The sequence below is a fragment of the Nerophis ophidion genome, linkage group LG06, assembly GCF_033978795.1.
Source record: "Nerophis ophidion isolate RoL-2023_Sa linkage group LG06, RoL_Noph_v1.0, whole genome shotgun sequence".
Classification (NCBI taxonomy): Eukaryota; Metazoa; Chordata; class Actinopteri; order Syngnathiformes; family Syngnathidae; genus Nerophis; species Nerophis ophidion.
In genome coordinates, this window is record NC_084616.1 from 54,862,061 (window position 1) to 54,874,484 (window position 12,424).

General features: G+C 40.5%; 1 protein-coding gene and 1 long non-coding RNA gene across 4 annotated transcripts in view; one reads left to right on the forward strand and one right to left on the reverse strand.

Annotated features, from left to right (window-relative positions):
- The window catches only part of LOC133554961 (uncharacterized), a 16,118-nt gene continuing 3,694 nt past the window's right edge, over positions 1–12,424 (forward strand). The window contains exon 1 of the long non-coding RNA XR_009807250.1: positions 1–323. This is a non-coding gene — a long non-coding RNA (uncharacterized LOC133554961). The remainder of the gene's footprint in view (positions 324–12,424) is intronic.
- Positions 5,275–12,424, reverse strand: part of avpr2ab (arginine vasopressin receptor 2a, duplicate b) — a 25,726-nt gene continuing 18,576 nt past the window's right edge. For all 3 annotated transcript variants that reach the window (XM_061904298.1, XM_061904297.1, XM_061904299.1), the window contains exon 7: positions 5,275–5,974. In XM_061904298.1, coding sequence (XP_061760282.1) covers positions 5,754–5,974 — 221 coding nt within the window. In that variant the 3' untranslated portion in view covers positions 5,275–5,753. The remainder of the gene's footprint in view (positions 5,975–12,424) is intronic.

Genomic DNA, 12,424 nt, shown 5'->3' on the forward strand with positions numbered 1-12,424 from the left:
GCAGGTATATGTTATAGGTGAGGGCACCGTGGCTGCCACAGGGTGACGCAGTATGTCAATACAATCACCCTGTAACAGAGGCCACTATAGTAAAGAAAAAGAGTTGGTTCTTTATTTGAATCCCTGGGAACGAATCCCTTCCCACCTACAGGAAATGCCCTGTGGGACCTGCAATGTTATGCCCATTTGATGTTAGACTCTTACTGACACCTTGTGGCGATATGAAAATACTACGCGTCATTGGTTTGGGCACTTCCGGGTTGAGACAATTGAGAAGTAGAGAAGTTGTGTTAGCTCTTACAAGCCTTGGAAAAGATAAGTCTGTAAGTAAACTGTTTAACTTGTTTATGTAACTCAATAATAAGGTGGAAAGTGGTTAAGTTTGATACTAAGATGTTTATTGAAAAACGATGTTTGTGCACTGTTTCAATAGACGTTTTGAGGACTTAAAATGGCTGCCAGTCGTATATTTCCACCATCGAAATAGTTTCAACACTCATAAGTATTTGTTTGATGGTAGTACTGTATATTTGTGTGAAGCTAATATTTACATATTGTGTATTACATTTCTGTATGTTAATTGAATCACATAGCTTATACATTTGTCATTGTGTGTATTTCAGTTTGTTTTAAAAATAACAGTCCAGTGCAAGACAATACTAAAGATAGGAAAAGACAAAGCAAGATCAACAACAATAAAGAGCCTAAATGGATTAATCTGCTTTGGATTGTTTGTTAGCTGTCTGCCAAGCTGCATAACCTCAACACGTATAGTGAGGGCAGAACAGGCAATATGCAATTATTCCCAGGCTCCGCTCTCATCTAAGGGGGGAATAATTGTTGATTGATGACTGTGGTCTTCTTATTGTCATAGTGTGTGTAGTTAGTTTGTTCCAATAGCAGCAGAAGTGCACTCTTTGGAGAGCTGTATTATTTTCAGTTTTGTGCCCAAGGGAATGATTTTATTTAACACTATGTTATTATTTATACACATATAGTGATCACAGAGACAGTATTTTTTTGTGTTACTGTATATATTAGTTTTTCTGAAAAATCCCACTTAACATACTTTGGGTAACAACAGTCATATATTGTTTTTAGGGGGGTAACAGTCAATATATATATTTTTTCTTATAAATAAAATTTAGCTTTTGTTAAACCAAATATTGTGTTTTTTTCATACACAACAACCTATCTGGATTCGATAAGAGAATCGATAAGGAATCTGTTCGATAAGAGGATTCGATAATGGGCACAAACTCTATAATTTCTTATCAAACATCATCCCTAGTGGTCTGTCATAACGTTTTTAGCATTCAATCAGACATTATTGGGAGGTTTTGTATTAGTGTTCCTAAAAATAGATATACTGGCCCCCAAGTACATTTTTTTCTCTAAATGTGGCCCCTGAGTCCAAATAATTGCCAAGGCCTGGTCTAGGCCAACCGGTCCGATTTACCACCACCTACACAGCTTTCCTCCTGACCGCGCTGGCATCCACCCATCACGCCACCTGCTGCAAGAGTGGTCGACACATGCTGCTCGTCCACCTCGACGGCTTCAGCAGCGCTCGACCCGACGTCATCATCTGGGCCTTCCTCGCTGGCTGCACAGGACTCAGAGGGCAGTCAGGTCATGCAACCAAAACCCCCGCTCCACCGCTGCTTTGCCTAAGTTGCCTACGTGGGGTTTAGGTGACAGAGTCGTGTATAAAGAAACCAGCATGTGGTTTTTCCGTCTACAGTCGGAAATCCGTCTTTATCTCTGTAAAACTATAAAAAATATATTTTTCGTTTTTTCCTGACCTACAATGTTTGTTAAAATATTGATCCGTATCTTTACCATACCTGCCAACAACTACGGTTTTCCCGTAATGAGTACGGTTTTTGACAATCCATTCCGGATTCCAGCTGCAGTGTTAAAAACTAAGGTTTTCCATTAAAAATTATTAACTCAAAATCGAAGCTACGTGGCAAATTTCTACTTTTTAAACAAGTAGCAATTTCCGTAACTTAGCTATTTTTAGACCCATCAAGCGGTCAGCTAAGCTACATGCTAATGCCACTCCACGGGCAGGGGACAAAATATACCGGAACCCTCAATGATTGGTTGGTTTACGTATAAAAACATCCATGATTGAATGGTTGTTTACTATAATGAGTAACGATTGGTTAAGATTAGGACAAAACATTAGGGATAGGCCAATAAGAGTCCAGATAGTGCGGGTACCATGAATTGATTAACGTGGACCCCGACTTAAAACAAGTAGAAAAACTTATTTGGGTGTTACCATTTAGTGGTCAATTGTACGGAATATGTGCTGTACTGTGCTATCTACTAATAAAAGTTTCAACCAATCAATCAATCGTGGAACCAGGAAGGGAAATCACAACAGACATCCCAGATGAAGACGAGAGAGTCGTCAAAGAGGGAATATTCAAGCGGGCGATTTCTATATTAAAAAAACTAGTGGAAGATGGCAGAGGGATTCTCTTCCTTAGATTTTTCTTTTAGCAATGTAAACGACGCCCATGAAACCCACAATGCGTCTATTTGGACAAATGCATGCGTCTGGATAAAACAATGGCCCACATTTGACTTGTTTACCATTTAAGCCCATATCAAAACTGCTTTCGACAAGAAAAACGTGGAATACACATTTAAGAACACTTAAATTGTGGACATGTGATGACTTTTGCTACGGTATAGCCAGTCCAAATACTACTTTTCATTTCCATTGGTGTTTAAGAACAAGACAGTAGCTGACATTTTGTTCACTATTTCTACCGTTTATATTTTGAGAGAACATTGTTTTATGTAGAGGCGACATCCAAACCCCTCTATTGAATTACGCTACCACGTCATGTTTGCTGGCAAATGTTTTACACACATGCGCTTGGTAGTTGGACACAACTTGTAGTTTGGCAGTGTATTTGTTTATGCTGAAATTAATACTTCTGTTTAAACGGTGATTACAACGAAAATGTAAGCGCCCCTTGTTTGCGTCAGTGGGAACTTCCTCACGCAGTAATTGTCTAGATCCTTGCTGGTCAGAAGATACAATGAAAGAAACATAATTCTAAAATCACTATACTTATTTCTACAAGAAGAACACAAGGCAGCTGCTTTCCAGGGGTATTTCTTTCAAAGCAAATACACTATATTGCCAAAGGTATTTGGCCATCCATCCTAATGATCGGAATCAGGTGTCTTAATCACTTGGCCTGGCCACAGGTGTATAAAATCAAGCACTTAGGCACGGAGACTGTTTCTACAAACATTTGTGAAAGAATGGGCCGTTCTCAGGAGCTCAGTGATTTCCAGCGTGGAACTGTCATAGGATTCCACCTGTGCAACAAATCCAGTAGTGAAATTTCCTCCCTCCTAAATAATCCAGAGTCAACTGTGGGCTTTATTATAAGAAAAGTGAAGCATTTGGGAACAACAGCAACTCAGCCACCAAGTGGTAGGCCACGTAAACTGACAAAGAGGAGTCAGCGGATGCTGAAGCGCATAGTGCAAAGACTGTCTGCACAGTCAGTTCCTACAGAGCTACAAACTTCATGTGACCTTCCAATTAGCCCACGTACAGTACGCAGAGAGCTTCATGGAATGGGTTTCCATGGCCAAACAGCTGCATCTAAGCCATACATCAAATTAATTGCAAAGCGTGGGATGCAGTGGTGTAAAGCATGTCGCTGTCATGTCTGTATGATTGTTTTGTTTTTTGGACACTCACTTCCTGTTTTTACAATTCCTGGTTTGTTTTGTTACCATAGCAACTCATTAGTTTTCACCTGTCTCACGTTTTGCACTCGCACACCTGTTTTCACTGATTATGTCACTGCTATTTAAGCGGTCTGTTTCTGTTCTTCATCCTGGCAACATCACCTCCTTCACACCCTCGATCACCTGCTATGCACCTTGTAATCCATGCCAATGATCCATGTCCCGTTCTCGTTTTGTTCCAAGTAAATTTTGTCATTATTCATGCCACAGTGCAAGTGTTTTGTTTTGTGTTTATAGTTAATTGCCCTTGTGCTAGTCTTTTGTTTCATAGCCAAGTTTTTGTACCGCCATTGTGCGCGCCTTTTGTTTGTTCCTGTTTTTAGTTTTAGTGCAAATAAAAATATGTACTTACATTCACGTCTTGCCCGTGCCAATTTTCCGTTACCTTCTGTGAAAACAAACCCCATATTCCATAGTCGTGACATGTTGCCACTGGATTCTAGAGCAGTGGAGATGCGTTTTCTGGAGTGACGAATCACGCTTTTTCATCTGGCAATCTGATGGAGGAGTCTGGGTTTGGAGGTTGCCAGGAGAATGGTACATTTCGGACTGCATTGTGCCGAATGGGAAATTTTGTGGAGGAGGAATTATGGTGTGGGGTTGATTTTCAGTAGTTGGGCTTGGCCCCTTAGTTCCAGTGAAAGGAACTTTGAATGCTCCAGGATACCAAAACATCTTGGACAATTCCATGCTCCCAACCTTGTGGGAACAGTTTGGAGCGGACCCCTTCCTCTTACAACATGACTGTGCATCAGTGCACAAAGCAAGGTCCACAAAGACATGGATGACAGAGTCTGGTGTGGATGAACTTGACTGGTCTGCACAGAGTCCTGACCTGAACCCGAAAAAAACGCCTTTGGAATGAATTAGAATGGAGACTGAGAACCAGACTTTCTTGACCAACTTTAGTGTGTGACCTCACCAATGAGCTTCTGGAAGAATGGTCAAAAAATCCTATTAACACCCTCCGCAACCTTGTGGACAGCCTTTTCCAGAAGAGTTGAAGCTGTAATAGCTGTAAAAGGTGGGCCGACATCATATTGAACCCTGTGGGTTAAATAGGATGGCACTTCAAGTTCATATGTGAGTCAAGACAGGTGGCCAAATACTTTTGGCAATATAGTATATTTGCATTTTTGCGCAAATGCTTAGTAGCGGAGGCGTTGCAGACATCGACAGAACACCGGCTTGTTATTGGCCAGGTAGAATGGCAGGCAGCGTTTGATTGGTGGGATGGAGTAAAACGTCCCCAGTGCTTACATTGGACAGCTGAAACAGAGTTATGTGACAGTACCTTCCGGAAGAAGGATCACTGACAAATTAAAACGTCTTAGGCCTTAATTATCCATCCATCCTCTTCCTACCATGTGATCCTCTTGGGAAAATAGATTACACATCATTGTCATACAAATAAATGTAACGATTGGAACGAAACTCAATTTAACCCAGTAAAAGTAGTTTCTTCTTTACAAAAATAGGCGCGTAAAAATAAAAAGGATGTTTTATTTAAACAGCCCTGACAAGTACAATTTATCCAAAAAGTCACTTAAGTAAATGTAACGCGTTACTATACCCACTTCTGATAATTATGTATTATCTATTTTCCACTGCTGATATTAAAACATGAATCAGCAAATTTCTACTTTACACTTTGAACTGAAGGGAAACGTGGCAGTTTTATAATTAAATTTAAGTGAATAATTGGTTGGATGACTTTTTTAATTCATAGTGTGGCCACTTTATATAGATTTTTTTTATATTTAAACAAAACCAAGTTGTTTATGGTGTTTGTGTACATATGTTAGCCCCATCTTTAAAAAGTCAAAAACCTAATCAAGTCACGTCTTTTAATAAGCTGGCTTCAACCAAGTCCATACAATAATTAGTTTTACAGTGCATGTAAACATGATGAGTGTGTGTGTATGGGGCGGAAACGTTTGGGTTCAGGGTGGAATGGGGGGCCTTTAGAAGTTGGTGCGACGCCCCTGTGTGTGTGTGTCAGGCGACTGGGTGTTGTGTGTGCCCGTTGAGTCGTTTGGTAGAGAACCCCTGCGTTGTGCGTGTGTGCGACACAGCAGCAGGAGACGGAGCTCAAGAGAGATGCTGTTGGAAAATGCAGAGTAGATCCAAGGATTGGTGCAGGAGTTTAGGCTGGCCAGCAGCATGAGCAGAGTGAACACTGCACCTGCACACACACAGATCACACACTCATTGAAAGTGTCACATTTTGTGTGCGTGTGTGTGTGTGTGTGTGTGTGTGTGTGTGTGTGTGTGTGTGTGTGTGTGTGTGTGTGTGTGTTCTGGCAATGCTTACTTATTGGGAATTGCACTCTGTTTACAAAGTCACTTTAGGGGACCTTTGACGTTATGGGGACAAAAAACAGGTCCCCTAAAGGGAAACATTTTTAAATAATAGTCAGATCCGTTCTGAAGATGCCTGAGTGATTTTCAAGCCCCCTAATCAGGCTGCAGCTGCTCCTGCGGGGGCTGGTCCTTCATTGATTACTTTAACAATGAACACCTGGCTGTTACGTTCCACGTAGTGGTGTTTTTTTTGTGTGTTTTTTTCTTCTTTTGTTTGAACGGGTCACACTCCATCATGACCTCTGCTGCCAATCAACCGGTTTCTGTTCCCAGCTGTTCCTCGTTTCACCTGTTGATCAGCCAGCCAATCACGGTCCACTATGCATCCACCTGTGCTGCTTAAAACCACCTGCTCACCACTGGAAAGGAGGATTCTTTTTCTGGCATGCTGTGTGGAGTTTTGAGAGACGCTTCTTTGTCTTTGGTGCTACTTTGTTTTGTAATCTTTTTTTTTTAAGCTCTTTGCTAAACTTGTGCTACCGGTTTTTTTGTCTTCCTTTTTGTTTGACCTTTCAACCTTTGTAATTATTTGCGGCCTTGGGAAAGGTTAGACAGAGGCCTCTATACACTACACACTTAGGATTTGTTTGTGTATATAGACACCAGGGTTAGTGCTGGCTGTCACCCTTGTATGTTTTGGACCCCCTCTTTGGCTAAAGTAATTAGGTAGGTTTTTGGTTTATGCTAATTAAATAGCTTTAGTTAGTCAGCTTACCTTTCTTTTCTAGAGGTGTATTTTGGTATGTTTTGTTCATTTCTTTGACAACACCTGTATTCCCAAGCTAGGCTAGTGTTGTGTCTTTGTTGTACACACTCACTCAACTTTTCAATACACTAGTTTTTGTTTTCAATTCTTGGCTTCGGTGTCTTTAATTTACAACTTATTTGATTTATACACTTTTATGTTGCGTTCCCTTACGATCCCTTGACTTTGAGCCATCTGGGAACGTAACACTGGCGCGCCGCACAGAGGCAGCGTGAGCGCAGTACAGGAAGGAGCTCTACATTTCGGACGTTCAGACTAGGGCATCGGTATACTCGATATATCGCAGGTTTGTCTCTGTGCGATATAGAAAATGACTATATCGTGATAGTCGCGTATGCGTTCTCACGCAGTTGCTTTTAGCTGCGGGGATTACACTGCATGCGTTTCCCACTCTTTCTTGGCCCTCCTTCTCACAGACACTTAAAACAAGCGCACCTTCTTACATACGTCATGCATGCAACGTCACACGCCCTCCCCGAGCAGAGAGGTAGCTGCATGGGTAACATTAGCTGTGATGCTAACGGTGTGTTGCGAGTGATAGTACGAGAGAGAGAAGGTGTGAATCTGGTAACAAATGAAGGAATAATTAATTCCCAAGAAATACAGCACGGGGTGCATCATCTGGTGGTGGTTTGGTTTCAAGTTTGTGGTTACATGTGGCTACATGTTGAACATTTATACGGCAGAAGCGTTGCTACAAAAAGTAGCAGCACTGCTAATTTGTAGCATCATTTGAAAAGTCACCCGCTAGAGAATGAAGAGTGCTTCCAACTGTGCATGTCAACATTTCTGTTCGGTGACAAACCCACAAAATGCCAAGCAACTACATCAACACCGTAGGACATATACTATTTGACATGCAGCTCATTTTTATTTGACAGTTATTGAAAAAAACTGCACTTTATTTGTTTTAAACTATTGTAGTGGCGTTCTGTACAAACAGTGCACTTTAATTTAGTGTTGTTTTGATATGTCATCTTAGTGACATCATGCACAAAAGTGCACTAATAGCTTGTTTTAAAAAGTCTCAGACTATCTTGCACTTTGTTTTGGAATTTACATGAATGTTTGTGCCACTGCTTAATAACTGTTTTATAAATACAGTTTTAATAAATTGACTTAGTTGTGATTTCCCTCTGTGCGTGGAAGTTTTAAATGAGCATTAATGAATGCAGTATGAAGAAGAATGTTTTAATGTAGACACATAGAATCATCATACTGCTGTGATTATATGTATCAAGTCAAGGCTAAGGCAAAATATCGAGATATATATTGTGTATCGCGATGTGGCCTAAAAATAACGAGATATTAAGAAAAGGCCATATCGCCCAGCCCTAGTTCAGACACGGAAGCAAGTCGTTTTACCTAAAATGTGAGAACATTAACTAAAATGTAAGAAGATTTTTCTTAAAAATTGAGTTTATTGACTAGCATTTGTAGAAGATTAACGTGTTTATGAACAAGTTAAGCCAAAAAAATAGCAGAAAAGCGAACCTTTTCCAACGGGTGCATTGACAGAGAGAATTTAAGGGGACACCTTCTGTCAAAAAATGATTTATGTGGGGTCATAAATCAATGATTTATGAGGGGTCATGGTCAAGGTCAAATGTCAAGGGTCAAAGGTCAAGGTCAAGTGGGTGTGGCTCACCCCGGAAGAGGGTGGAGTTAAGACCTGAGGTGGGAGTGGTTTAACCAGGAAGATGGTGGAGTTTTAACCAGGAAGAGGGTGGGGTTTTAACCAGGAAGAGGGTGGAGTTTTAGCCAGGAAGAGGGTGGAGTTAAGACCTGAAGTGGGGTTTGTTTAACCAGGAAGAGGGTGAAGTTTTAACCAGGAAGATGGTGGAGTTAAGACCTGAAGTTGGAGTGGTTTAACCAGGAAGAGGGCGGATTTTTAACCAGGAAGAGGGTGGAGGTAAGACCTGAAGTGGGAGTGATTTAACCAGGAAGAGGGTGGGTTTAAGACCTGAAGAGGAATTGGTTAAGAGGGAACAAAGAAGGGTTCAGGTTGAGGTCAGTTTTTAAGGAAGCTTGAGAATGTCATCTGATCAGCATCTGACCAGCCATTTGACAGTTTAAATGTTTACGATTGTCGCACACCGAAGCTTGAGAATGTCATCTGATCAGCATCTGACCAGCCATTTGACAGTTTAAATGTTTACGATCGTTTGAAACAACAACCAGACTCCCCGAAAACATATTTAAACGATTGGGAGGAACTAATTAGGTTAAGGTTAACCATATGTTTGACCCTGCTTCGATGTATTGATGGCTGGGAATGTTACGTGGGAAGATGTGGACACGCACACACGCGCGCTCACACACACACACGTGCGCTCACACACACACGCACACACACGCACACACACACACACACACACACACACACACACACACACCATTACCTCTGCTTTACCACGTTATTAGACAATGGTTTAACTCCATTTAAGCATTCAAACGTTAAAAGCATTGCACGTGTACAACGTAATACTTTTTTTTTTTACCAGCCGATGACGACGAAGTGAAAGACGAAGAACTTTGTTTAAACGATCTTACAAAGTTGGAAGATGATTATCGAAGTGTGTTTAAACCTTCGAATTATTTAATATTATGTGTATTCATTATTTTGTTTCATAGAGGAATTGCCGTAAGATCCTAACGCGATCGTTTTAACACAATCGCAGTCTGGTGAGTCAAATGATTCTCATTTTACAAGAAAAAAACTTGCGGTATACAATACATATATACATATATTTACTTACAGATTTTCCATTTTTATCTCCGGCTCGCTGGTCCCCGTTAACGCTGGCGGGTCCGTCAACGGGTGTCGAAGAGAGTCGGCCATTCCAGGCAGAGGAGAAGGCTTGATTGCGCCAAAGAACCCAGACATCGAAACCTTGGTCCGGGACAATATCATTGAAAACAACGCCGAATGTCCGACATGCCCCCGCCTTAAGTTTTTCTTGCTTTCTGTAAGCTTTTTAAGATTCTCCGCGGTTTTAAAGAACTCCTCTCACTCCTCTGTCTTCCGCTCAAATGAATTTCGCGCCTAAGGGGAATGGGCGGGGACTGATTCCGGAGGTGGGCGGTTGTTTCCAGCATGCAACCTTCTGGTGTGCATTAGCGCCACCTACTGAAATGGAGTGTGGACCAAGATGGATCCCTACTCTATATTCTTTTATTTAACCCAATGTTTTTTAAATACGTGTATAATGCTTTATATCCTATGTGTTGTGAATTCCATCCTACTATATCTTCCAAGGAACCCAAAGAAATGTTACCACACCTCCCGCTTTCTTTATTTTGTAGATTGCCTGAACTATTTCATAAACTAAATCTTGTCTTGTTTCTGATGCTATGTTTTTTTATGCTCATCAATGCACTGCTGGAGTCCGAGCACACAACTACTTTCCTTGCTTTGTTTTCCTCTATCCAGTTAACTGCCGTGTAAATTGCTACCAATTCCCCCGTAAAAACAGATAGTTTATCACTGATTATTTTATTTAATACTATGTTTCCTTGTGGGATAACCGCTGCAGCTCCTACCTTACTTTTTATAGTTTTTGATGCAGCCGTATATAGGAGAATGACCGGCAGAGGGGAAAATTAGCGGTAATAATTCCAATATGCAAGTCAGGGTAAGACCCGGAAGAGGCAGGAAATTATAGGCCGATAGCATTGACCTCAAATTTGGGGAAAGTAATGGGAAAAAATGATTAATGAAAGACTAGTATATTATTTAGAGTTAAAAGAAATAATCAAAAAACTAACAAAGTGGTAAATAATGTTCAAGACTGGGGAACGGCTTGGGGTTTAAGATTCTCTGTTGAAAAGACAAAAGTCATACATTTTACAAAGAGAAAAGTACAAAACAAGCTCCAAATAAAAACTCTACGGTGAAAATATAGAAGAGGTACAAGTATTTAAATATTTAGGAATATGGTTTGATAAAAATATGAACTAGTCAACCCACATCAGCAAAATAGATTTGATTAGATTAGATTAGATTAGATAGTACTTTATTTATTCCTTCAGGAGTGTTCCTTCAGGAAAATTAAAAATAGGGGAAAAAGTAAAAAGGTGTTAAATATAATGAGGGCTTTGAGGGGGTAATGATTGGGGGGCTGATAGGTTGACGTTGAAAACAATATATGTATATATATCACTTTAATTCCATCTGTTATTGATTACGGATGCATTATTTACCAATCTGCTTCAAAAACATGACTTGGGAAAATAGACTGGATCCAGTCACAGGCTTTAAGGTTATGTTGTGGAGCTACTACATCAACCCTAGTGGCAGTATTACAAGTAAAAATGAACGAAAAACCTTTGGACAAGAGGAGAGATCAACTCTCAGCAGTTTATCGGGCAACTTTAAAAGGATCCAAGCAAGGATATCCCACTTGTCCAGTGCTACCAAACTGCCAAGAAAAAGAGAAAAGAAAAAAAAAGAATAGTTTTGGGTGGATTATAGGAGACATATGGAATAAAGTTAAAATTGACAATATTAAAGTTAGTCCTACAGTACCAATGCCTGCAATACCACCGTGGATGTTTGATAACCCAAAAGAAAACATGCAATTACTAAAGAATAGAAATTTAAATAGTTACCAGATAGAAAAATGGATTGAGATATGATATATACGGATGCATCAAAAACTATAAAAAGTAAGGTAGGAGCTACAGCGGTTATCCCACAAGGAAACATAGTATTAAATAAAATAATCAGTGATAAACTATCTGTTTTTACGGGGGAATTGGTAGCAATTTACACGGCAGTTAACTGGATAGAGGAAAACAAAGCAAGGAAAGTAGTTGTGTGCTCGGACTCCAGCAGTGCATTGATGAGCATAAAAAAACATAGTATCAGAAACAAGACAAGATTTAGTTTATGAAATAGTTCAGGCAATCTACAAAATAAAGAAAGCGGGAGGTGTTGTAACATTTCTTTGGGTTCCTTGGAAGATATAGTAGGATGGAATTCACAACACATAGGATATAAAGCATTATACACGTATTTAAAAAACATTGGGTTAAATAAAAGAATATAGAGTAGGGATCCATCTTGGTCCACACTCCATTTCAGTAGGTGGCGCTAATGCACACCAGAAGGTTGCTTGCTGGAAACAACCACCCACCTCCGGAATCAGTCCCCGCCCATTCCCCTTAGGCGCGAAATTCATTTGAGCGGAAGACAGAGGAGTGAGAGGAGTTCTTTAAAACCGTGGAGAATCTTAAAAAGCTTACAGAAAGCAAGAAAAACTTACGGCGGGGGCATGTCGGACATTCGGCGTTGTTTTCGATGATATTGTCCCGGACCAAGGTTTCGATGTCTGGCGCAATCAAGCCTTCTCCTCTGCCTGGAATGGCCGACTCTCTTCGACACCCGTTGACGGACCCGCCAGCGTTAACGGGGACCAGCAAGCCGGAGATAAAAATGGAAAATCTGTAAGTAAATATATGTATATATGTATTGTATACCGCATGTTTTTTTCTTGTAAAATG